This window comes from Sporothrix brasiliensis (assembly GCF_000820605.1).
Source record: "Sporothrix brasiliensis 5110 chromosome Unknown Cont17, whole genome shotgun sequence".
Classification (NCBI taxonomy): Eukaryota; Fungi; Ascomycota; class Sordariomycetes; order Ophiostomatales; family Ophiostomataceae; genus Sporothrix; species Sporothrix brasiliensis.
In genome coordinates this window covers 3,820,877-3,845,951 of record NW_024467136.1, presented here as the reverse complement: position 1 = coordinate 3,845,951, position 25,075 = coordinate 3,820,877, and the positions used below count along the sequence as shown (strand labels likewise).

General features: G+C 57.3%; 6 protein-coding genes across 6 annotated transcripts; 5 read left to right on the top strand and 1 right to left on the bottom strand.

Moving 5' to 3' along the window:
- Positions 1 to 1,011: 1,011 nt before the first annotated feature.
- On the top strand, positions 1,012 to 3,195 carry SPBR_02450 (propionyl-CoA synthetase; the record flags this gene model as incomplete). Its single annotated transcript, XM_040760753.1, has 1 exon — positions 1,012 to 3,195. The coding sequence occupies one exon, from the start codon at positions 1,012 to 1,014 to the stop codon at positions 3,193 to 3,195; it is 2,184 nt and encodes a 727-aa protein (XP_040621089.1).
- A 5,753-nt stretch (positions 3,196 to 8,948) lies between these two features.
- SPBR_02297 (chitin synthase) lies at positions 8,949 to 11,913 on the top strand (the record flags this gene model as incomplete). Its single annotated transcript, XM_040760600.1, has 3 exons — positions 8,949 to 9,029; positions 9,137 to 11,704; positions 11,776 to 11,913. The coding sequence occupies 3 exons, from the start codon at positions 8,949 to 8,951 to the stop codon at positions 11,911 to 11,913; spliced, it is 2,787 nt and encodes a 928-aa protein (XP_040621088.1).
- Positions 11,914 to 13,176: 1,263 nt separating this feature from the next.
- SPBR_03183 (ubiquitin-conjugating enzyme E2 M) lies at positions 13,177 to 13,949 on the top strand (the record flags this gene model as incomplete). The annotated part of the gene is made up of 3 exons (XM_040761486.1): positions 13,177 to 13,230; positions 13,297 to 13,821; positions 13,872 to 13,949. The coding sequence occupies 3 exons, from the start codon at positions 13,177 to 13,179 to the stop codon at positions 13,947 to 13,949; spliced, it is 657 nt and encodes a 218-aa protein (XP_040621087.1).
- A 1,831-nt stretch (positions 13,950 to 15,780) lies between these two features.
- On the top strand, positions 15,781 to 17,263 carry SPBR_02765 (ketol-acid reductoisomerase; the record flags this gene model as incomplete). The annotated part of the gene is made up of 3 exons (XM_040761068.1): positions 15,781 to 15,988; positions 16,133 to 16,164; positions 16,289 to 17,263. 3 exons carry the CDS (start codon positions 15,781 to 15,783, stop codon positions 17,261 to 17,263), a joined length of 1,215 nt encoding a protein of 404 aa, XP_040621086.1.
- Positions 17,264 to 17,806: 543 nt separating this feature from the next.
- On the bottom strand, positions 17,807 to 21,505 carry SPBR_02217 (uncharacterized protein; the record flags this gene model as incomplete). Its single annotated transcript, XM_040760520.1, has 2 exons — positions 17,807 to 19,052; positions 19,383 to 21,505. The coding sequence occupies 2 exons, from the start codon at positions 21,503 to 21,505 to the stop codon at positions 17,807 to 17,809; spliced, it is 3,369 nt and encodes a 1,122-aa protein (XP_040621085.1).
- A 2,186-nt stretch (positions 21,506 to 23,691) lies between these two features.
- Positions 23,692 to 25,065, top strand: SPBR_02815 (glutamate-5-semialdehyde dehydrogenase; the record flags this gene model as incomplete). The annotated part of the gene is made up of 1 exon (XM_040761118.1): positions 23,692 to 25,065. One exon carries the CDS (start codon positions 23,692 to 23,694, stop codon positions 25,063 to 25,065), a length of 1,374 nt encoding a protein of 457 aa, XP_040621084.1.
- Between the last annotated feature and the right edge of the window lie 10 nt (positions 25,066 to 25,075).

The window sequence follows — 25,075 nt, the reverse complement described above, 5'->3', positions numbered from 1 at the left end:
TTAGTCGTCCCTGATCGGCCCAAGTCGTTCAACAAAGCCCGATAAATAACAACCATCCGAGCACAAAAGACCGGAAAACCCGAAAGGAACGGACAAGCAGCCCGCACCCGTGCTCGGCACTCCGATGTCCTTTCCTTCGGCCTTGAAGCATGGGTTAGAACAGCTCTCCTCTGGAAGTCTCGGATGGAAGATCGAAGCTTGTTGCAGAGCGCTCCAGGCCCGGCTTTGACATATCTGGGTTGGACCATGATTGACAACCGAACTAATACGGAGCATCAAAATACGGCCACATAGAAACAGGCGACGGCCGACTGAAGACGACGCCCGGCCATGTTGCCTGTTGCCTATTCCTCGCGGGTGGTGGTAGTCGCAATGGTGCGCAACAGCTCTTATGGTCGGCTGTGTGAACATTGCAACGAAAGTGGCCGGGCTGGTTTGCCGGTTAGGTTCGCGCATTTGAGGACTCTGGTTGGAGGCTGGCCCGGGGGAACGGGGAAATAAAGTGGACCCACCTGTGCCTGGGCGGGGGACTTGTGGAGGACCTGGGGCAAGTGACCCCAACGCTCTTTCCCGCTCAGCCGGCAGTGAAACGGCTCGACATCTGAACCGAAAAAGGTCCGTCGACGGCGATACAAAGAGGAGTCGATGGACGGAGGTGGATGCCATGTGAGAGTCGAGTGAGCAGATTGTGTCCATCTTCATCGTCTTCTTTATCGACACCAAGCTGTCCATTTTCGGTTACTGCACTCCACAGGACAACGAAGTCCGAGGCCTATTTTGGCAATTAAACTTGCTATTTATTTTAATCCTACCCCAACCTGCTCATCGTCTTACACAGTATACGGAAGGCGGTGGACGAGACGGCAGCTGCGACGGAGAACCCCTATTTGGCCTCCTTCCGTCATCCTCCTTCGCACTGCAACACTGGCGTCACGGCGGCTTTCGTTCCCCTTTCTTCGGGCGCGTTTCGGAACACATCTCCGACGACAGCCCCCGACTCCAACACGCGCCATGGCCGACCACCTGCAGGACCAGGTCCAGCGCCACTCGCTGTCGGACCCCGAGTCCTTCTGGACGCACCAGGCCGACCAGCTTTACTGGCACCGTAAGCCCGACGTGGCCCTGAAGCACACGACCAAGACGCTCAAGGGACTGGCCGAAGAGGCGGGCAAGAGCCGCGACGTGACGCACGACCACTGGGAGTGGTTCCCGGGCGGCCAGATCTCGACATGCTACAACTGCGTCGACCGCCACGTGCTCGAGGGCCGTGGCGAGGAGCCGGCCATCCTGTATGACAGCCCCGTCACCAACACCAAGCAGCGCATCACCTACAGCGAGTTGCTGGCCGAAGTCGAGACCATGGCGGCCGTGCTGCGCGAGCACGGCGTCAAGAAGGGCGACGTTGTCCTGGTGTACATGCCCATGGTCCCGGCAGCGCTCATTGGCATCCTGGCCGTCAACCGCCTGGGCGCCATCCACACCGTCGTCTTTGGCGGCTTTGCGGCCGCGCCTCTGGCCCAGCGCATCGAGGACTCGCGCCCCGTCGCCGTGCTGACTGCCTCGTGCGGCATCGACGGCAACAAACCCCCCATTGCCTACCGGCCCTTTGTCGAGGCCGCCGTCGCCCTGTCGGCCTGGAAGCCGCCGCACGTCATCGTATGGCAGCGCGATGCCCTGCGGTGGGACTGGACCAAGAACACACCGACTACGGACAAGATTGCCAGCACAACCAAGGCGCACTGCTGGCGCACGCTGGCCAACGACGCCAGCGCACGCAGCGCCAAGGCCGCGTGTGTGCCCGTCGCCTCCACGGACGGCGTGTACATTATCTACACGAGCGGCACCACGGGCAAGCCCAAGGGCGTGTTCCGGGAGGCGGGCGGCCACGCCGTCGGTCTGCACCTGATGATTTCGTACTTGTTCAACATCCACGGCCCGGGCGACGTCATGGGCTGCTTCTCGGACATTGGCTGGGTCGTCTCGCACAGCTACACGCTCTATGGCCCGCTGCTGACGGGCGCCGCCACCGTTTTGTACGAAGGCAAGCCCGTCGGTACGCCCGACGCCTCGGCCTTTTGGCGCATCGTCGAGGAGTACGGCGTGTCCACCATGTTCACCGCCCCCACGGCGCTGCGCGCCATTCGCAAGGACGACCCGGACAACACGCACCTGACGGCCGTCGGCAAGCGCGGCGGCCTGCGCACGCTGCGCGCCCTGTTCCTGGCCGGCGAGCGGTCGGAGCCCGCCATTGTCACCATGTACCAGCAGCTGCTCGCGGCATACGGCGCCCCGGGCGCCAACGTCGTCGACAACTGGTGGTCCTCCGAGTCTGGCTCGCCCATCTCGGGCATTGCCCTGGGCGCCCACGCGGGACAAGACCGCCGCGCCGCCCCCGACGCCCACAGGGCCTCCAAGCACGCACCCGCCGCGCCGCTGCCCATCAAGCCCGGCAGCGCCGGCAAGGCCATGCCCGGCTTCGACGTTCGCGTTGTCGACGATGGCGGTCAAGAGCTGCCCGCCGGCACCATGGGCAACATTGTTTTGCGCATGCCGCTGGCGCCCACGGCGCTGCGCACGCTCTGGGCGGACGAAGCGCGCTTCTACAAGGGGTACCTGCGGCGCTTCGACGGCCGCTGGCTCGACACGGGCGACGCGGGTGTCCTTGATGCCGACGGCTACATTCACATCATGGCCCGCTCGGACGACATTATCAATGTCGCCGCCCACCGCCTGAGCACCGGCAGTCTCGAGCAGGCCATTACAGGGCACCCAATGGTGACCGAGGCCTGCGTCGTGAGCATCCCCGACGCGTTGAAGGGCCACATGCCGTTTGCCTTTATCAACACCACGCGCGCGGCGGGCCAGTCAAACGACAAGACGGCCGCCTCCGACGCGGCCCTCTTCAACGAAATCAATGACCGTGTGCGCGAGCAGGTCGGTGGCATTGCCTCGCTTGGTGGCCTGATTGAGGGCAACGGCATGATCCCCCGCACCCGCTCCGGCAAAACGCTGCGTCGTGTCCTGCGCGAGTTGCTGGAGAACGCCGTCCACGGCGACTTTGACGCCCCCGTCAATGTGCCCTCCACCGTCGAGGACGCCAGTGTTGTCGACGTTGCTCGCGAGCGCATTCGCACCTACTTCCGCGATCACGCAGGCGGCAAGCACGCCGCCATTGAGTCGCGGGCGAAGCTGTGAACGTCTCGGGTATTCGTTTATATGTCTTGTTGTCTTTTGTCTTTTCGTTTAAGCGATCATGGCGTGAAAAGCTACTATTGTTTTATTGTCTTTTCTATCCGCCACTTGGCAACGTTCGTATTAAAATGTCATATACAGGCTCGCGTGAGCTGTCTTGCTTTTATCCAGATTGTTTTTGAAATGTACATTGTCCTCAATTCCGATTTGACGTACCCGTGCATTCGAGATAAACCTGATAATTTTCACATATATATAGGTTGACGGTGTTTACAGACTTTGAAACAAAAGCCGCCTTTCGGTGCTTAACAGGTAGGCATTGGGTCGGACCGTGTTTTCGGACGCGCCTGTCAGCGACGGGTAACCAGAAACAGTCTCTTCATGTGCTTGAGGTGCGGAAGAGCAGATGATAGAACTCGTAATATGTATGGGGTGGTAGTGCAAAGTTGCACTCGCGCGAGACAATGGCAGATGTCGGCGTCTATCCCTCTATCCAGCTGTTGAAGTCGGAAAACGTCACTTGGGTAGAAGAATGGAGAGATTCAGAGCGGAACGGGAGTGTCCGTTCAACGGCACTCAGCTCTAGTATAAGACTCTGCTTGGTTTCACTGTGTGCTGGCCACTGCACGAGGACGACACATAAATGACGACAGGATAGCACGAATCAAACCTCGTCCCAGTGATGTCGGTGAGCACCTATTTGTATGTGAGGATCAGGTACCAGTCTCGCATGCACTCGTGGAAAGTGAGCTGGCCGCCAGAAGACGCAAGTATAACCAACGCAAGTAATTTTGACGCTACGGCTTGGAAAGTAGGGAGCGGAACGAGGTTACCGTGTCCAACTGGTACAACATACGGACAACGGGGATCGTGAACACCGTGTTGGCGGATGCCGTGTGAGTGAACGGTAGATGTGCTGTGTCGAAACGGGTCAGGATATAAGACCTAGTCGGAGACGGTGAACGGCTGTGTTAGCTGGCCAAGACGCGATTTATGGAAGCAAGCTTCTCGTGCGAATAAGTCTCTTTGTAGACCCTGTCGCGGTTCCGATGCCTGAGGTATCAGCACAAAACCGTCAAGCATATTGTCCTTTCGCGCCTGCACACCATTTACCGGACGATGTTCTCGTCTTCATCCGTGGTATCACAGGGGCACGATAGGCGTCACGAACCATTCCGTTTCGTGATTCATTGTGCCAACTTCGTTTTCCGCAGTGATGGTCGTTCAAGTCTGTATGTGAGTGCTTTGGTAATGGCTCGAGACCAAAGCAAACACTCGATATCAAAGTCAAGAACGTTGAATATTCCTCGGAGGAACGATGGCGACAGCAGAACCGTCTAAAATAGTAGACCCGGAACGAGGTAGAAAGAAGTAATCAGAGCATTGCTCATCGTACTTTCGTAGTCAGGGGTTTGTTTACTGCCAGGCGTTTCTTGTTCTGGCAGCTGCGAGAAGGCTACAAGAGGCAGTCGCGGCCCATCTTGCCACGTGAGTAGGTCTATGTTGACACCTTCTATGGAAAATGCCGTATCGGTAACTCGTGAATTGGTATATTTCGTCATCGTGCTAATCATGGCCGGCGAAGACTTGACTTGCCTCACACCTATGCGGCATTTGATACTCCACGGCATCACATCATGAACATTTTCAGTTGGAAAACAAGCCACGTGATTTTGTATTTACGTGATTCTCTCCCGCCTTGCAGCCTCGTCTGATCATTGTCTCCGTTCCCATCAGTTCAGCCCTCGTCCTGCATACCTTTTCTACTTGACTTGTGTCTAAGGTCTGCGTGCGGCTGGTTCACGTTCCCATCTACTGTGCCATTTCGAGCACTGCCGTGAGCGAAGCTTTGCACAGCCTTCTGAAGCCTCAGCTTGGCGTCGACAACCGGCAGCGAAAGAGCAAGGCGGGTTTAGTGGGGTCGCACTCCTTTTTCGATCTTTTTTCCCTTCAAAGCTCTCCACCACTCACATACCCTCCAGCAAGAGCCACCGCCACTGCCCGCCCCCTTTTCTATTTTTATCGTTTCAGGACAGAATAGCGCGTCAACCAAAACAACCGGGTGACAAGTCGAACGAAAACGAAGGACCGTCGAAGGCGAGAAAGAAAGACACCCGCCGATCAGAAGCGATGCACTTCGTGTTAAGCAAACAAACGCGGTACGTTGTAATAAGGATGACCTCTCTGCCTCTGGAAAGTGTGTCTCGCACGGCTAGTGAGCAATGCACTCATATGCACAATAGGTATGCCCTGTGCAGTTGCCACAGCATATTCACATACGACAGCTACACAACAGGCTGTGAGACGCGGTGCGGCATACCCAGAATGATACGTCGTACTCTGTGCATAGACTTTGTATGCACGTAAAGTCCATCCAGTCAGTGGCCACAACATTAAGAAACGATCCAGGCTTGAGCCGATGTGCGTGTCATCGTATGCATAGATGCGGAGTATTTTGCTGTGTGTCTCTTTGTCCGTCCGTTCTGGCCGCGTGGCTGATGTGCTTCCCGTTCTGGATATGGACGCGAATCGTATTCCCGTATTTCATTTCTCTGCTGATCGGCGGACGACCCGGCGTTGCTTTGGAGGCTCTTTCCGTTGCGTGAGAGCCCCCTTCTCACGGCTCACTTTTGCTCAGCTTACGGTGCATATGGAGTAAGCTCTAGAAAATAAGATTTGACGGATGTGAGCACAGGCATCTTTGGATCCTGGCGGAGCCCTAACACGCACAATGAACAGGGCGCAAAGGAGAGACTAAATTGCAGAGTGAGAAAGCGATGGAAGCGATGGAGCCGCTTTCTCACGGAGGTTTCTGTGATACACAACCACGGTTAACTCTCACATACTTCGTTCATCGTACACAAGGTTTTCTGCAAGGCCTCCATGTCTCCAGTCATTGGATGTACTTACGATGTAGTATGCCCGTCGAGAAAGAGCGCCACAATTAGCGGTAAGACAGGTCCTGCGGGCAACAGTTTCAGGTGCACAGAGTATGGCGATGCGCGAGAGAATAAAAGACGACAGGGCACCATCTCATATTGTGCAACAGCGGGTGCCACTGGGCAATTACGTGTCCGCATGTACGGAGTATTACTGCGTATGCAGACATTTGGTCGAGAGCTGACTGGACGGGACAGTCTCGTCCAGTCTCCGTGCACTGTCATGGTGTGCTCGTCTTGGTGCTCCGTTCCCTGCGTACAACGTTGCCAAATGGTATTTACGGAGTACATGATCCTGGCTTTGGGACTTTTCGACACTTTTCTCTGGGCGTTCTACCGTTTTAATTGGTATGTCGACGGTTCTGGCGGGTTTCGTTTGTTTTAGCCTCCTGGAACTAAAGCAGGATTGAAACACGGTAAAATACCGTACTGTCAACGGCTCGACACTGTTCTCGTACCAGCGAACGACGGTCTCCACATTCATGCTTTTTCTTTTTGAAGCTGTGGTGGTTGGTGGTGCGATGTGGACCAGGGTGATCGGCAGGGTATTTCTTAGGGGCTGCGCAGCATGATTGGCAAGGCAAAACAGCGCAGAACGAGGGGACAAAACTGCCTGTCGGTCTCGATTTGGCCTGGACCTGTGCCTGGGGGCAAGGGCGTTGGTGGCGCTAGTGTTGCGCAACTGAAAGGAAATACGGATTAAGCACGTTACGTATCTGACCATCACTGGGGATTGATACAGGGTCCGCCGTCTCGAACATGTTTGTTTGACACGCTCATGATGATTAAAATTCGGGGACGGCGCGTACTGACAGGCGGCACGATCAGGCAAATACGGGCCAAAGGGGGCCAAATCGGGGGCTCCCTTAACGCAAACAGAGTTTTTCCAGAAGCAATACGAGGACTGCGAAACAGTACGCGAATGTGTACGAAACGACATTTCGACATAAGACTACTGGTACTAGCAACTAGCAAACGCCACTGTCAACTGGCGCCGAAGGAGTTACGTTCCGGTGACGGCAGAAGAACAAAACAGAAGCGAGAGCGCTCTGTTCCAACAGCGCGGCAGGGACGTTTGCTGGCGGGCCGCAACTCGTCATGATCGAAATTGATGCAGGTGGACTGGCGATTGGGAAGGCGAAAGACTCGGAGCCGACTGAACGTGCCGTTTCTTTTGCCTGCTTTTGCCTGCTTTGCGGCACAAATGGATGGGACGACGATTGAGCTTGGCTCAGGGACGAACGTTCGGCTGTGACGTCGTTTCGGCTCTGTAGGTGTGAAGCCTATATCGACGGCAACCAGATCTGGGAACAACCTGCTTTTCAATGCCTCATTTGTCTGCCGGATCTCGTCGTCCAGTACTTTCTCGTTTGGCCTTGAACCAAATCGTGGAGTCTGTTATACGTGGCCTGCACGCCATGGTCATTCCTTTGCTTGTAGCTTGCACTTGAAGGTCTCCATCTCCAGGTGGCCATCGTCCGTCTCACCACGCTCCTTCCCATAGCCTTCTCGTTTCCCGTCGTCCTTAATTTTCAAGCTTGCAATTCCTGTCGTCGTTCCTCTTTTGCTCGGGTACTTTTCCTTCCCGGTGGCTGTTGGGTTGGTTCGAGCATAACGCACCCTGGCACCCTGGCCGCTCGCAACATCGTACGCCGTATGGAGAAAATCCTGTTCTCTAAAAAAAGAGTTAACGAGCAGCCCCCGCGCCCCTTCCCTGGAAGCGCAGTGGCCCCACCCTTCTCCATCTGTATGCCAAAATGCAGGCTTGGCTAAGCCACATGCACCACTTTTCGCTGTTGTCCATAGGCTCTCACCTGTCTGACATTCCTTCCTCCTGGCCAGCCCGAAAAAATAATATGGAGACATAAGTAGCCGTGAGAAACTGTAGATACTTTTAGGAAAAGAGCTGTCCCCAAACCGCGCGCCCCAGGCCGGCCATTTTCAGCTTAGATGCCCTGTCTCCTATTTCCCTTGGTTGCTCTTTCCTCCCCAGTCGGCCTCCCTACTTTCCTTTAGATCGACGAGCTTCTTGCCATTTTCCCCGTTCCCGTTCGTGTTCCTGACTCTCCTTTTCTCTCTTCTTTACTTTTTCTTTTGCTCTCACCATATTTTTCGACCTTCCTTGCGATATCGTTTCTCCCCCTCAGACGACCATTTTTGCATTGTGCACGCACATCACGCACATCACGCGCATCGAAACGGTTGCTAGCCTGTACGCGGTCAACAAAAGGCTGCATCCGGACCAACGCCGCCCCCTTGTTTTGGTTCTCTTTGTTTAGGCTCGAACCTTTCATTTTATTTTATTTGACCTGCCTATTTTCTGCAATTTTGCTGCAGGCTTCGTGCTTTGTGCACGCTTTTATCTTGTTCTCCTTTTCCAATTTTTGGATTGTTTTGACTCTTGGGACTCCTGCCTTCTGGCGTCGACGCACCTCCCACAGTCCAACACAGCTCCGCCTCAGCCAGCGCAGCCGCACCTTGGTTTTCCGACAACCAACAAAAACCGGCCTTGCCCCCTGCCTCCCCTCCCTCGATTTTCATCACGTCCGTTTCGTGCTTCCGCCAAACCTTGTCCAAAACAAAGACGGAACTTCACCACTCACGCAGACGCCGATTTGCATCAGCTTTATTGCGAAGCGTTGTCGATTTTCGACCTCCTGCGAAATAAGGCCCTTCTAGCTAGCATCTTTTATATACGACTCTAGTCTGCATTCCAGCTGACCCCAGCGACCCCAACTGCATTCTCACTCGCAAACTTTCTCTACTCTTCACTCTCTTTCCTCATTTTTCCCACACGTAGCCTTTCTCTCCCCCGCCATGGCGTACCGTGGCCGCGAAGGAGGCGACTACGAGGGTAACGAGGGCCATCATCTGCAGGAGCTGCCTGCAGCCGGCCAGGTAAGTCGACTATACAAAGCAACAACGAAAGCCGCGGACGGGCGAAAGCAAGAGCCGCGACGCATGTTGTGGACGATAAGCTAACGTGAGTCTCCACCGCGTAAAAGTACCACATCCCTCCCGCCGACGACAATGAAGAGCTTCAGCACTCTCTTCTGAACCAGGGCTCCTCGCACTACGACCATGACCGCTTGGGTACCGGCGTGTCCAACGTCCGCCCCGAATCCACATACAGCCTGTCAGAGTCCTATGCCCCAGGCGCAGCTACAAATGTCCGTACCGGGCCTGGATTCCCGGCCGCCCCGTCACCTTTTCAGAATGACACCGGCATGTCCACCGGAGGTGCCTACCTTGGTGACCCGTATGGTGGCTTTGGCGGTGCGGGCCCCGGTCGGCCGCAGTCAACCGTCTCGATGGGCGGGGACATGGACGAGAGCTTCTACCGCCGCCAGCAGCAGGCATCAGGTGGTGGCCTGAAGCGCTACCCGACACGCAAGGTCAAGCTGGTGCAGGGCTCCGTTCTGAGCACCGAGTACCCCGTCCCCAGTGCTATTCGCAACTCGGTGCAGCAGCGCTACCTCGAGACGGAGGCCAACCACAACGAGTTTGTCAACATGCGTTACACGGCTGCCACCTGCGACCCGAACGACTTCACCCTGAAGAATGGTTACGATCTGCGCCCGCGCATGTACAACCGTCACACCGAGCTGCTCATCGCCATCACGTACTACAACGAAGACAAGGTGCTCCTGTCCCGTACCCTGCACGGTGTCATGCAGAACATCCGCGACATTGTGAACCTGAAGAAATCCACTTTCTGGAACAAGGGCGGGCCTGCTTGGCAGAAGATTGTCGTCTGTCTCGTTTTTGACGGTCTTGAGAAGGCCGACAAGAACGTGCTGGACGTCCTTGCCACCATTGGTGTGTACCAGGACGGTGTCATCAAGAAGGACGTTGACGGCCAGCCCACGGTCGCTCACGTTTTCGAGTATACGACGCAGCTGTCTGTCACGCCCGGCCAGCAGCTTATCCGCCCTGTCAATGACAGCCCGACGACTCTGCCGCCCGTCCAGTTCATCTTCTGCTTGAAGCAGCAGAACAGCAAGAAGATCAACTCGCATCGTTGGCTCTTCAACGCCTTTGGCCGCATCCTGAACCCCGAGGTCTGCATTCTGCTCGATGCCGGTACCAAGCCCAGCCCCAAGTCTCTGCTTGCGCTCTGGGAAGGTTTCTACAACGACAAGGACCTCGGTGGTGCTTGCGGTGAAATCCACGCCATGCTGGGCAAGGGCGGCCGCAAGCTGCTCAACCCGCTTGTTGCGGTCCAGAACTTCGAGTACAAGATCTCCAACATTCTCGACAAGCCGCTCGAGAGCGCCTTCGGTTACGTTAGTGTGTTGCCTGGTGCTTTCTCGGCCTACCGCTTCCGTGCCATCATGGGCCGTCCTCTGGACCAGTACTTCCACGGTGACCACACGCTGTCCGCCATTCTCGGCAAGAAGGGTATCGAGGGCATGAACATTTTCAAGAAGAACATGTTCTTGGCCGAGGATCGTATTCTCTGTTTCGAGCTGGTCGCCAAGGCAGGCCAGAAGTGGCATCTCTCCTACATCAAGGCCGCGAAGGGCGAGACGGATGTGCCCGAAGGTGCCGCCGAGTTCATCGGTCAGCGTCGTCGTTGGTTGAACGGTTCGTTTGCCGCCAGTTTGTACTCGCTGATGCATTTCGGTCGCATGTACAAGAGCGGCCACAACATCATCCGCATGATCTTCCTGCATCTGCAGCTGCTTTACAATGTCGCCAACGTCATATTTACCTGGTTCTCCCTCGCATCCTACTGGCTTACGACGTCCGTTATCATGGACCTCGTCGGCACGCCTGTCGTCGCTTCGGCCAAGTCATCTGAGCACCACGGTTGGCCTTTTGGTGACACGGCCACGCCCCTTATTAACTCGATCCTCAAGTACATCTACCTGGCCTTTGTCATTTTGCAGTTCATTCTAGCGCTGGGTAACCGGCCAAAGGGCTCCAAGTATACCTACGTTACGTCGTATCTTGTCTTCGGCTTTATCCAAGCCTACGTTCTGGTCCTGTCCGCTTTCCTCGTCGTCGAAGCCTTCAAGACGCCCGTCTCGGAACAGATCAAGACGGATAACGTCAACGATTTCTTGGGCAGTGTCTTTGGTGCCAACGCCGGTGCGGCCGGTGTGATTATCCTTTCTCTGTTCGCGATATATGGTCTCTACTTCATCTCCTCGTTCCTTTACCTCGACCCCTGGCACATGTTCCACTCGTTCCCTTTCTACCTGATTCTCATGTCGACCTACATCAACATTCTGATGGTCTACGCTTTCAACAACTGGCATGATGTTTCTTGGGGTACCAAGGGTTCGGACAAGCAGGAGGCTCTGCCTTCGGCGCAAGTCACCAAAGGCGAGAAGGATGAGGTGGTTGTCGAGGAGATTGTCAAGCCCCAGGAAGATATCGACAAGCAGTTCGAGGCCACAGTCAAGCGTGCTCTGGAGCCGTTCCACGAGGACGAGAAGCCTGAACCCAAGGATATCCAAGACTCGTACAAGTCTTTCCGTACGATGCTGGTCGTCCTGTGGCTGTTCTCCAACTGCCTGCTGGCTGTTATCATCACGAGCGACAACTTCAACGGCATTGGCATCGGTGTATGTTCCCCCCAGCTCCCCACCCGCTCTTGTTATTTGGTCTCGACTCTTACTAACATGTCTTCGCACAGCAAACGACCACCACCCGTACCGCCTACTTCTTCAAGTTTATCCTGTTCGCGACCTGTTTCCTTTCCATCTTCCGTTTCCTTGGGTTCCTTTGGTTCCTCGGCAAGACGGGTCTCATGTGCTGCATTTCCCGTCGGTAAGACGAAGACAAAGCGAGATGTCCGCGTCGGCCAATCGATATACAACCCATCTAAACCGAAACGTGGACTTTTTTACCAAGGCTCGCGCACATGAATGCTGGGGACGATAGACTGGAAAGAGAGTGGTCCTGGACAAGCAATTCCAGGCCATACAAAATGGTACACTGGCTGTCCCCGGTGGCCAGCATGCACCCGTTTTTTTGCTTTTCTTTTTCAAAGGGTTCCAAGAGAGCGTAAAAACGGCATGGGATCTATGGCGTTTCTATAATTTTGACACAAAGTTTTGTGTTCCATTTACTTGCTGCTTGTTTTGTCTACCTTTTTGGGTCTTTTTTCTATTATCCTTTTGTCCACTTTCCACAGTCTTCCGCTATATCTTGTTTGCTTTTGTTTTCGAATCTTGCCTGCTTTAATTTTGTTCCTTATATTTGATTGAGAAAGACCATTTCGAGCGATGCCATTATATCTGCCATCCTCCCCTTTTTAATTGAGAGATATCCACCCACTTTACACGGAATTGGTGAATTTTTCATTTTTAAAAATTTAATTCTTTCAAGAGTGTCGTCTTAAAGGCGTTTGCATTCATTGTTTTGGCTTGTCACCTTCCATTTTTCAAATTCGGGTTGTGATGCAAGTGGCAAGTGGCGAGATGGGTTGTGGTTAATTAGAATAGATGACTAATATTCTGGAAGAGAATGGCCTTTGCCTGCCCCCCAATCAAGGAGGTGTCGCTGGCTGACCGCAAGGCAGCATAAGCAGCAAACCCCACCAGTGGCATCTTGCGGCATCGTTTTGCCCACAACCCAAAAGCGAACTGATTCTAACTCCGTAATACCAACCTGCACTTTTTGCGATCGCGTTGTTTGGTCTCTTCGTTTTCTAAAAATTTCTAGCATTTTTCTTTCGCTGCACGGACAAGGCACACAGATCAACACTCTCGTTCTACTGCGGACACGATACGAACCAGCATCAGCGTCACTTGCTTTCCCCCCCAACGCGATTTCCATTTCCTCCTTATCGATTCTTCTTCTCGTCACGATTACCCCCTCGTTTGTCCGTTGTCAACAACCCCCACCGCCGTCTCAATCTCACACCGGGCCTTTCTTTTGTGCAGCTGGCGGTGCAACTTGCTTCGAGTGACTGGACGAGCTTCCGACGTGCCCGACATATCCGGTGTCCTCCCTCCGACCTGCATCCCCCCTCCTCCCCGCCGGCCCCTCAAACCTCACGCGCGCAGAGTTTTTGCGCACCCGACGGCTCACGATGTTGAAGATTTGGTCCATGGTAGGTTCCCAAGGTCTTGGGAAGCCGATGCCGGTAGGCAGAGGGTGTGCGTGCGTGCGTCTGATCGGCGAACTAACATGTTTTCTCCCCTGGCCATAGAAGAAGGAGCAGCAAAAGGCCGAGAATGCCGAAGGCGCTGCGGCGGGCGGCAAGAAGAAGAAGGTCACGGCCGCCCAGCTGCGGGTACAAAGGGACCTGTCGGAGCTCTCGCTGGGCTCGACCATGCGCATCGACTTCCCAGACCCGGACGACATTCTCAACTTTACTCTGGTCATTGAGCCCGACGAGGGCATGTACCGCGGCGGCCACTTCACCTTCAAGTTCCACATCAACGCCAACTTCCCGCACGACCCGCCCAAGGTCGAGTGCCAGCAAAAGATCTACCATCCCAACATTGACCTGGAGGGCAAGGTGTGCCTCAACATCCTGCGGGAGGACTGGAAGCCCGTGCTGAACCTGAACGCGGTCATTGTGGGCCTGCAGTTCCTGTTCCTCGAGCCCAACGCGTCCGATCCGCTCAACAAGGACGCGGCCGAGGACCTGCGCGCACATCGGGAAATGTTCCGGCGCAATGTGCGGGTGGCGATGACGGGTGGTTCGGTGCGCGGCGAGCCGTTTGACAAGGTGATGCTTCCTGGAAAATAGGAAACCAAAGTCGACACCAACATCAACAGCGCGGCACTGCGGCCTGGGCTGCGTATGCTGCCTACGGTGCCCACGCTGCCTACGCTGCCTACGCGGACGATCAATAGAGACGAGCAACTCGACGCTATTGTTTCTCCGCCCGTCTCTGCCTCTCTCTCTGCCTCAACACCCGCAGTCCATGCCTCTCTCACCCCTCGTCCCCGTCGCAGGCGTCGTCGCACCCCCCGTCGGGGCTGAATGGACATCTCCGGACTGGCCTGGGAAGCGCATCTATCCTCTGTTCCCTCCCCCCCTCTCTTTTACCCCTTTGCGGGGGACTGCGAGACCTTTACGTTCCACGGTCTCGACCAGAAGGTTTCTAGAATTGGAGCCGTGCCTTGCACCGTGCTCCACCCTGCCCTTATTTTTATGTTTATCTTGGGGTTTATGCTTATGATTGTTTGTGGGGAAGAGCTGGGGAAGCGCTGCCGACATGCCGGGAGACGGATGGCAATCAGATAAGACGGGCAAAATGAAGAGGAGATGACGACATTGGGCGCATCATGAGGAGTCTCGGGTCTGGGTTTAGTTGCATCATGCACGTTTGTTTTATTCTGCTCGTTCTTCTCTGAACGGTTGTTTCTGCTTTCGTCTTTCTTTTTGTCTTTTTATCATCGTGTCCTTTTATTTCACTACAGCATCATTTTCCAGATGAATCATCAACATATTCTAAGTCTTTCAGTTGTGCTGTCCGCAATTCTCTAGATGAACTATGACAAGTTTCTGCGTCATTCTTAACATGATTCGTATAATCACGACCCCAACCGAGTTTGTTACCGTTCTTGGATGCTCCATCCGCTATGTGTGTGTATAAACATCACGAGCAGGTTCTCTAGAGAGTGAGACATAGGCCAAGAGGCCGTAAGTTTGCCCAATACACAGTTCTGGAACATGAGCACGTGTGCTTTCAGCATCTGTCGGATTACAGCGATTGCAACTCGACAAGCCCCATTCAGGGACCTGCCATTATCGGTAAGTACCTTGAATTGCAACGGAGCTCTTGCCGGAGCCTGCCATGTGCGTTCTCGGCCGGGTGTGAGTCGCAATTGCTTCGTTTCTCCAGCTTGTTCTTCCCTTACCAAAGAAACCGTGCGATTTTGGCGCGTTCCTTGCCCCTGGCTCCTTCTCGTTGGTGCCATTTTTGCCTCTTTCCTCCGGATAAAGCATCTCCTCTTTCCTCTTCTCACGGTCCCAGGAGTCCAGAACCGTGCATGCGCACCTACTTTGGTAAGAGTCACCCAGTTTCTCCAACAAAATACACCGACTTCGGTGGCCGCCAGAGCAAGCGCAAAGTTGCCCCACTTGGAGTCGCGGGAGCATCTCTTCTTGTACTTTAGCTAGTAATTTTGGCGGGCAAGGCACAAGCTGTCCAATCCACTCAAGAGGGCCCAAAAGAAGGTCACTCGTAGGAGAGGGGCTCGACGGCCCCGACCAACGGCGCCCAGCAACGTTTTAGAGGCAAGAACCACACAAAAGGCTGCCCCTCCGGAGACGTGCAAGCTGCCGCGGACCAATAGCGTGCCGGGATTCGATAGCTTTTGCACATTTCGGATTTTTTTTGTCAATGGTTTCGTCTTTTTTGCAGCCCTTGTGCCAGACAATTGTCGACTTTGCCATAGTTTTTGTCTGCTACTGCTGCCGTCGTTAGATTTGCTCTCGTCCCGACTTGCTGTCACCCGGCTTTTTTGTCACTCCATCTTCTCCACAAAGAGATCCCTCACGCATTTTTGTGCTCGTTGGATTCCCTTCATATTGTGGTCATCCCCCCTCCTTCCGACTTTATTTTTCGTCCTTCCTTCCTTCCCTTTTCTCGTCTCTTTCCATTCACACTCATCACCAACGACCGTTATACCCATCTCCTCTCCCTTTTCTTTCTTCTCCCCCCCAATTCACATCACAATGGCTTCCCGTGGCTTCTCCCGGGCTCTGCGGAGCCCCCTGGCCCGCCAGATCGTGGCCCCCGCTCAGCGCCGCACCTTCGTCGCCGCTGCCGGCCTCGTCCGCGCGAAGGCTGCTGTCTCGGCCGTCATGCCCGCCAAGATTGCCCAGCAGCAGGTCCGTGGTGTCAAGACCATTGACTTTGCCGGCTCTGAGGAGCAGGTGTGGGGTGAGTGACACAATTCCAACTCACGAGCGACATTGGTGGTTCCTGGGCGACCAAAGGACCTTCGCAATGGCAGCTGGAGGGATCGGGAACTCAATTGAAGGCGAACGGCGTTGTGGCTAACCATTCTTCTTTTTTGTCGTACAGAGCGTGAGGACTGGCCCAAGGAGAAGCTCCTGGTACGTTTGCAGCCCTAACTAAGCCCTTTCGGGGCCTGGGAGCCCCCACGCAAAGCACCACAGCTCAACATTGCAGCAAACAACGCAATCAACATCCGCTAACCCGTATTTTTCTTCTCTCCAGGACTACTTCAAGGACGACACCTTTGCTCTGATCGGCTACGGCTCGCAGGGCCACGGCCAGGGCCTGAACCTCCGCGACAACGGCGTCAACGTCATCATCGGCGTGCGCAAGGATGGCAAGTCCTGGAAGGACGCCGTCCAGGACGGCTGGGTCCCGGGCAAGAACCTGTTCGAGGTCGACGAGGCCATCTCGCGCGGCAGCATCATCATGAACTTGCTGTCGGACGCCGCGCAGTCCGAGACGTGGCCCCACATCAAGCCCCAGCTGACCAAGGGCAAGACGCTGTACTTCTCGCACGGCTTCTCCCCCGTCTTCAAGGACCTGACCAAGGTCGACGTCCCCAAGGACATTGATGTCATCCTGGTCGCCCCCAAGGGCTCTGGCCGCACCGTGCGCTCGCTGTTCCGCGAGGGCCGCGGTATCAACTCGTCGTTTGCCGTCTACCAGGATGTGACCGGCAAGGCCGAGGAGAAGGCCCAGGCCATTGGCGTCGCCATTGGCTCGGGTTACCTGTACAAGACCACCTTTGAGAAGGAGGTCTACTCGGACCTGTACGGTGAGCGCGGCTGCCTGATGGGCGGCATCCACGGCATGTTCCTGGCCCAGTACGAGGTGCTGCGCGAGCGCGGCCACAGCCCGTCGGAGGCCTTCAACGAGACCGTCGAGGAGGCCACCCAGAGCCTGTACCCCCTGATCGGCGCCAACGGCATGGACTGGATGTACGAGGCCTGCTCGACCACCGCCCGGCGCGGCGCCATTGACTGGTCGCCCCGTTTCAAGGACGCCCTGAAGCCCGTGTTCAACCAGCTGTACGACTCGGTGCGCGACGGCTCCGAGACCAAGCGCTCGCTCGAGTACAACAGCCAGAAGGACTACCGCGAGAAGTACGATGCGGAGATGGACGAGATCCGCAACCTGGAGATCTGGCGTGCCGGCAAGGCCGTCCGGTCGCTGCGCCCCGAGAACCAGAAGTAAGAAGTGTTTGCTTCTGGGGACTGTCACAAGTCGTAGTTGCGAGGCACGGTCTTGGATGAGCGAGTCCAAGGATTTTTTTTAATGTTTTCACCACCTGTTTAACGTCTTTATGTATCGGTTTTGAGCGGATGATGTTGGGTTTTAGGAATTGGGAAACATACCAAAAATGAAGAGACCAAAGAATGAAATCAAAAGCAACCTGTTTACAACCAAACGTTTACCGGCCGATCTTGGAAGGCAAAAGAGAGTAATTTGAAGTACGGAAGGGCTATTTGTAGTGTGCCTGTAGTCCGACAGTGAGAAGCCAATTGAAGTCCACCGAGTTAACTAGGCGATGATGCACTCTTGACTGCGAAGTACGTTGCCGTGCATCGCATTTGCTAGGATACTGTTCGCTTCGACCCTCAGTGTTGGATCACGCCCTTCGCCGCTATCGGCGATTGTGCTATTTGCCCCTCTTCTTGGATGATATAGCAAGTGGACTGGACCTTCTGGTAGACAAGCTGAACGCAGGACGCCAAACACAACGGCCAGCGAGTGAAATCACTCGAGAGAAAAGAGACCGAGTCCTCGCCGCGCCACGAGCTTCACGATCCGCTCGATCTCCACGATATCCTCCATCCCCCCCTCCTCGTCCGCCATGGCTGACCTGAGTACTTGCCCGCCACTGACGCGCGCGTCCGTCGTCGAGGCCCACAACCTCATCCGTCCCTTTGTCCACCGCACGCCCGTCTTGACCAACCGCACGATTGACGGCATCGTGTCGACGCCGCGCACCGCCGAGGAGCTGCAGGGCACGCCGTGGGAGGGCGCGACGCCGGCCCGCCCAACGCTGCGCATCTGGTTCAAGTGCGAGAACATGCAGCGCGTCGGCGCCTTCAAGGCCCGCGGCGCGTTCCATGCGGTCGAGCGGCTCAAGCGGGAGCCCGGGTGGGAGGCGGGCGGCGGGTTCGCCAAGGGCGTGGCGACGCACAGCTCGGGCAACCACGCCCAGGCGCTGGCGCTGGCGGCGCGCACGGCGGGGCTGCCGGCACACATTGTGATGCCCGCGATCTCGGCCGCGCCCAAGGTGGCGGCCACGCGGGGGTACGGGGCCCGTGTCGTGTTTAGCGGGTCCACGGCCGCCGAGCGCGAGGCCGTGGCGGCGGAGGTGATGGCCGCGACGGGCGCGCGGCTGGTGCCGCCGTACGACCACCCGGACATTATCCTGGGACAGGGCACGGCCGGGCTGGAGCTGCAGGAGCAGGTGGCGGCGGCGAAAGCGCAGACCGCGGCCGTGGGCTCGGGCGCAGGGCCCACGGCCCTGCTGTACGCGTCCGCCACGGCCCCGCAACGAACCACCGCCCCCGGCGGCGGCCTGGACGCCATCATGACCCCATGCGGCGGCGGCGGCCTGCTGGCGGGCACAGTGCTGTCGGCCCAGGGCACGGGCATCCGGGTGTTTGGCGCGGAGCCGTCGCTGGACGGCGCGGACGACTGTGCGCGGGGATTGGCGCAGGGGAAGCGGATCGAGACCGTCCAGTCGCTGACGATTGCCGACGGCCTGCGGACGCCGGTGGGCGTGCACAACTGGGCCGTGCTGACGGGCGACACGCCCGAGAGCCAGGGCCAGGGGGTGCACGGCGTGTACGCGGTGGGCGAGGACCAAATCCGGGCGGCGCTGCGGCTGCTGCTGGAGCGGCTCAAGATTGTTGTGGAGCCGAGCTCGGCGGTGCCGCTGGCGGTGGTGTTGTACAATGAAGAGTTCCGGCGGCGGGTCGAGACGGAGGCGGGCGCGGACGGCTGGGATCTGGGGATTGTGTTGAGCGGGGGCAATGTCAGTCTTGAGGGCTTTGCCAAGTTGTTTCCCGAGGCGTAATGTGGTACATACTATGTACTTAGAAGACTAGGCGATGTGTATACGAACGAAAGAAATGAAATCAAAGACAACGTGGGCTCTCAATTTTGACTCGACGCTGATAAACAATGCTATGTGGATGTGTGGTATAAACAAACAAATAAAGGCACCCTCCTGTTTCTAATAAAGCCGAGTCTATGGAGGAATATGAAAAGGTATATACAAAGCAAGAGGTAGGAGGAGACACGGTCCGATATGGCTCCCGTCCAGTTCTAGGGCAACTTGTTGAGCTGCTCGTCCATGCTCTTGCGCCACTTGGAGCCGTTGCGGCGCAGCAAAAAGATGCAGGCGTTGCCAACGATCCAGGCCAGCAGGGCAATCATGGTGCAGAGCCAGCCGTAGCCCATGGCGCCGATGAGCGGCTGGGCGACAATGGCGCCGACGCACGAGAAGATGTTGCGCAAGAAGTTGTTGAGGGCGATGCCGCCGGAGCTGCGGCGCGGCATAAACTCGGTCAGCATGGTGGTGACGGCGCCAAAGACGAGCATGCTGCCGAAGCCAAAGACAAAGTTGGCAATCGAGGGGACGATCCAGTAGACGCCGTGCTGGGCGGTCCAGCCGAACCAGACGAGGGCGGCCGGGAACAGCGAGGCGGAGAGCCAGGCGTTTTCGCGCATGCGGTCCTCGGGCAGGAAGACGAGGCGGCCCTGCGCGTCGTAGCGGCCGGCTTTGCGGGCCTCGCGGGCCATGATGTTGTCGATCCAGCGGCCGCCGACGAGGGACGCGAGAATGTAGCCCAGGCTGCTGGGGATGTAGAGCAGGCCGACAATGAGCTCGCTGAACTGGTAGGGCGGCTTGGCGAAGGCGGACTGGATGCTGACGTTGAGCACAAAGAGCGAGCCAAAGGTCACGGAGCCGTAGACGACGGTCAAGAGGATGGGCGGAAAGCGGAGATACAGGAGGACGGAGAGCGGCTGCACAAAGGCCACCTTCAGGAAGGAACCTACGCGCTGCGTCTGCACCCGCACCGACTGGGTCGTGGTCATGCGGGCGAGAGCCGGGGCCACGGCCGCCCCCGACTCGGCGGCCTCGCCCTCCGCCATGCTTGTAGCCTGCCCCTCGACGTCCGCCTGTGTCTGTGTTTGTGTCTGTGGTGGCTTGTTCTTCTTCTCCTGCTTCTCCGTCTTCTCCGTCTTCTCAAGCTCGCGCGGCGGGCGCCGGTCACGCGCCAGCGTCTCGGGCAGACAGAAGAAGAGCATCACAAAGGCCAGGCCACCATAGATTGTGAGGAACCACATGGTGCTCTCCCACCCCCACTTCTCGGCCAGGGCACCGCCGATGATGGGCGCAAACAGCGGACCCGTCAGCGGGCCCAGGTAGAAGATGCCCATGGCGCGGCCGCGCTCGCGGGGCTCCCAGATGTCGGCGAGCGTGCCGGCGCCGACGGCCTGGACAGAGGCCGAGGCACCGCCGGCGAGGACGCGCATGACAATGAGCATGCCGATGCTCTTGCTGATGGCGCTGAGGATGGAGAAGACGACAAACAGGCAAAACGATATGATGTAGATGGTGCGGCGGCCCAGGGTCTCGGAAAAGGACGACCACCACAGCGGGAAGATGCCCATGGCCAGCATGTAGAGGGCCACGTTGAGGTTGGCCGTGGTCGGGGAGGTGTGCAGGTCGACGGTGAGCGAGGCGAGGGCCGGGTAGAGGATGGACGAGCCCAGCGGGCCGCCGGCGGCCGTCAGGGCGACAATCAGCGTGATGAGCCACTTGGTCTTGTTGCGGTACTCGTAGGGGCGCTCGACCTCGGGCAAAATGGCAAACTGGCCAAACAGGCCGCGGCGCTTGGACCGGGGAATGATGGTGGGCGCGCGGGAGACGGTGCGGGCGAGCGACAGCGAGGCGGGCCGCTCGTTGGCCTGCTGCGACATTTGCACCTCGAGAGCCTGCAGACCGGCGCCTGGCTCGTTGGCCATGGGCGGGGTGTCGTCGTCGTCGTCTTCGTCGTCGTCGTCGGGATGCTCTCGGTGGGCGTCGCCAGGGTCGTTGCGGCGGCCAGTGTCCTCTGCGTCTCCGTCGGAAGAGCCGTCCGAGTCGTCGTGGCTGTCGTGGCTGTCGTGGCTGGTGTGCACGTCCTTGTTCTTTGCTGCATCGGACGGCATAAATGTTCGTGCTGCATCTCGTGATGTCGCCTTGTCGTCTGGTCGTGTGCTTTCACTCTTCTCGTCAACATTGTCCAAAACAGACCGCGGTGATGGCTCGCCGGCCTGTGTCGATCCCGCCAAGCCTGCTGTTGACGGTGGAGAGAGCTCAGAACTCGATCCAGTAGCTGATCCGGTAGCTGCACCAGTGCCGGCGCCGGGGTGCAGCCGGTCGGCGTGATCGTTGCCGCCGTTGGCCATGGTCTGCGGAGGTCTGCGCTTGTATCGTGGGCGGACAGCCAGTTATTGTGGTGATCGGGTGGCTTTGGGTTTCAGGGCATGTATAGATACATCAGATAAGGTCACAATTCTCGTACGGGCTCGCGAGACATGATGTGCAAAGTCGGCTTCTGGTGATGCAATTTGATTCGGGCAAAGGGGTAACAAAACAAAGACAGATTTGGCTGGTGGCTGCGTGTCTTTTCTCATACGACACAAGATAAAAGCGACGAGAAAACAAGAATCTCTAGATAGCAAAGAGATACCTGGGAATAACAAATCCCGAAAAGAAAAAAAAAACGAACAGCAAAGGATCGCAAAACTAGGGAACGCCTTGTCAATATGGGAGACTAGAGGCGACTACAAACTACAGGCGCCGATCGACGGCGATGGCAAAAAGACGAGCACCTTAGCCGAGTTTCAGTGGACAAGGACAGTTGCCAGCTATTGTCAGGGGCACCTTCCGGAGAGGGCATGCAGTTTTGTTGCAATGGTGACGGAAAGTGCCAACGACGGTGCCAAAGAAGCGAAAGCGCGAAAAAGGGAAGGAGGGAAGGACGGTGACAGGGTGAGTTCTCCTTCTGTATCAGGGAAGAGGTGAGATGGGGCGAGTGGGCTCATTTGAGCCGGAGCCGAGGTCGTTCTTTCCACAGCGAAATTTGTCTTTAGACATAGTCTTTACTGGCAAGGCAGGGGCGATTAAGGAAGGTGTTTTCTCTGTTCAAGGCGCCGAAGGCGACCTCTAGCCACTTGTAAGCCGGCGTTGCACTATCTCTCACAGGGCCTCTGTCGTTCTCTCATTGTCTCAAAGCAACACCCACCGATTGACAATGGAGCGCCATCGGATAATCGGCATGGCTCTCGTGCCGTCCGTGCAAAGGCCCCGCTCCGTTAGCGGTCGTCCTTTTGTACGATATACGACATACAACGTGCTTTTGGGGCCTTTAGCGGGCCCTCGCACTGATGGGGCATCTCCACAATGTCCCATTCTCCACGCCCTCGACAAAGTTTATCTATCCCCGGCTCGAGCGTCGCTCCATGCCGGGCAAAGAGACGGGGGAGAATAAACACTGCATTTATGATGGAAGCAAAGCTTGTTCTGGCGTCGTCTACATATGCACCAATCGATGTTGCGCCGACAGACCGCCACCTGACGCCCGTCACATTAGTTATTAGTTGCATCGGACCGTGCGCGGCAGCAACTTGCACACCGACAGCGGTTGATCCTCACGCGCCGTCATCCCGATGCCGGCTCTTACTCCTGTGTCTTGTTATGCTTGGCATCCGTCGTAGGCGTATTTGGCCGAGGCGGGTGCAGCCAAGCGATGATAGCAGACAAGAACCGGCCGGGCAGTTTGGTATCTGGTCGCATAAAATGCAGCATGGCTTACACCGTCACAGTTCGACGACTGGGAGATAGCAGGATATGTTGCACAGATATGTCGCACAGAGTATAAACAGCAATATGCGAACAGATGAGAGAAACGACGGAGTGCTTCCTACGCACTTTTGTATTGGCTGGCAGATGTGCCCTTGTAAATGTCTCATTGTGCGGGATAACGTCCAAATGCATGCTTTCGACGTCATTTTGCGCAGGTTCGCAATGCGAGGGTTGCATTTGATAGCATCCAAGAGCTGTACTTGGTATTATGAGGCAAAGCCGTACGTTTAAGGTTAATGTTCAGTATTGATGATAAAACTGGGTCTGTAGCTGTTATCAGCTGGTTCTCTTTCTAGAAGGAGCTCACCATGATTCCGCCGGCTGGTAATTCGTACACGGCAGGTCCGTCGCCGAAGAGTCAACGCGGTCTTACTTGACGGAGGCTGTCTGCGAAGGAAAGAGCGCCAGGATCGGTCTGTGTCTCCGATCCTGCGCCTTGTACCTCGATTTGTGGGGAGTGGCAATCCGAATGCGGCAGGCGGTCAGCGCCAATTTGCGGGTGCGCCACCTACAGCCACGTTCTTTCGTCCCAAGTTTTCTGCCGACTACGGCAGCTGTGACCGTCTAGCCTGCTACTACATTGACCTCAAAAGGCAATTGACGACAGTTGAGCTACATCTTCGGTCAATTGATATACACAATACTCAACCTCGTTGCTTCTCTGCTCTTTCTTGAGCTGCCTCTCTTTCCCCACCACACAAACAGACACAAACACGCACGCACGACAATGTCCCTCACAGACGCAGCGCCGGCCGAGGCCGCCCGCGCCGCCAAGGCCGCCTCCCACGTCCTGGCCACGCTCTCCGCCGACGAGCGCAACGATGCCCTGCTCGCCATGCACGACGCCCTGGCTGCGAACCGCGATGCCATCCTGGCTGCCAACGCCAAGGACCTGGCCCTTGCCCAGCGTGAGGCCGCCGAGGGCCGCCTCAACCCGTCCCTCGTCGCGCGCCTTGACCTCGGCCGCAAGGGCAAGTGGGAGGACATGCTGCAGGGCATTCTAGACGTCCGCGGCCTGCCCGACCCTGTCGGCCGCGTCACGCTGCGCACCCGCCTCGACGACGGCCTGACGCTCGAGCGCGTCACCTGCCCCATTGGCGTGCTGCTCGTCATTTTCGAGGCCCGCCCCGAGGTGCTGGCCAACATTGCCGCGCTGGCCGTCAAGTCGGGCAATGCGGCGCTGCTCAAGGGCGGCAAAGAGTCCACGCAGACCATGCTGGCCATGGCCACCGCCCTCGCCGCGGCGCTCCAGGGCAACTCGCACGTGCCCCCCGCCGCCGTCCAGCTGGTCACCCGCCGCGACGTTGTCCAGGAGCTGCTGGCCCTCGACCGCGACATTGACCTCGTGGTCCCCCGCGGCTCCAACGAGCTTGTGCGGTCCATCAAGGCCGGCACCCGCATCCCCGTGCTGGGCCACGCCGACGGCCTGTGCAGCATCTTTCTGGACGCGGGCGTCGTCGACGCCGCCCAGGCCGCGTCGCTGCTGCTCGACGCCAAGACGGGCTACACGGCCGCCTGCAACAGCGTCGAGACGCTGCTTGTGCACGAGGCGGCCCTCGCCGAGCCGGCGTTTGCCGCCGCCGCCCGCACACTGCTGGGCGCAGGCGTGACGCTGCGCTGCGACGCGGCCGCCAAGGCGGCCCTGCTGTCGGCACTGACACTCCCGACCGACGGCGAGGCGGCGCGGGCCCAGATTGTCGACGCCGTCGACGACGACTTTGACACCGAGTTCCTGTCGCTGGACCTGGCCGTCAAGGCCGTGCCCTCGCTCGACGCCGCCATTGCGCACATTAACGCGCACGGCTCGCACCACACAGACGCCATCCTGACGCCCTCGGAAGCCCATGCAGAGAAATTCATGGCGGCCGTGGACTCGGCCGGCGTCTACTGGAACGCGTCGACGCGGTTTGCCGACGGCATGCGCTACGGCTTCGGCACCGAGGTGGGCATCAGCACAAACAAGATCCACTCGCGAGGCCCCGTCGGTCTGGAAGGCCTGACCATCTACAAGTACAAGCTGCGCGGGTCCGGGCAGGCGCCCAACCAATACGGCGACGGCGAGAAGCAGTACAAACACGAGTCGCTGTCGTTGAATGAGTAGGGGTCGGCGA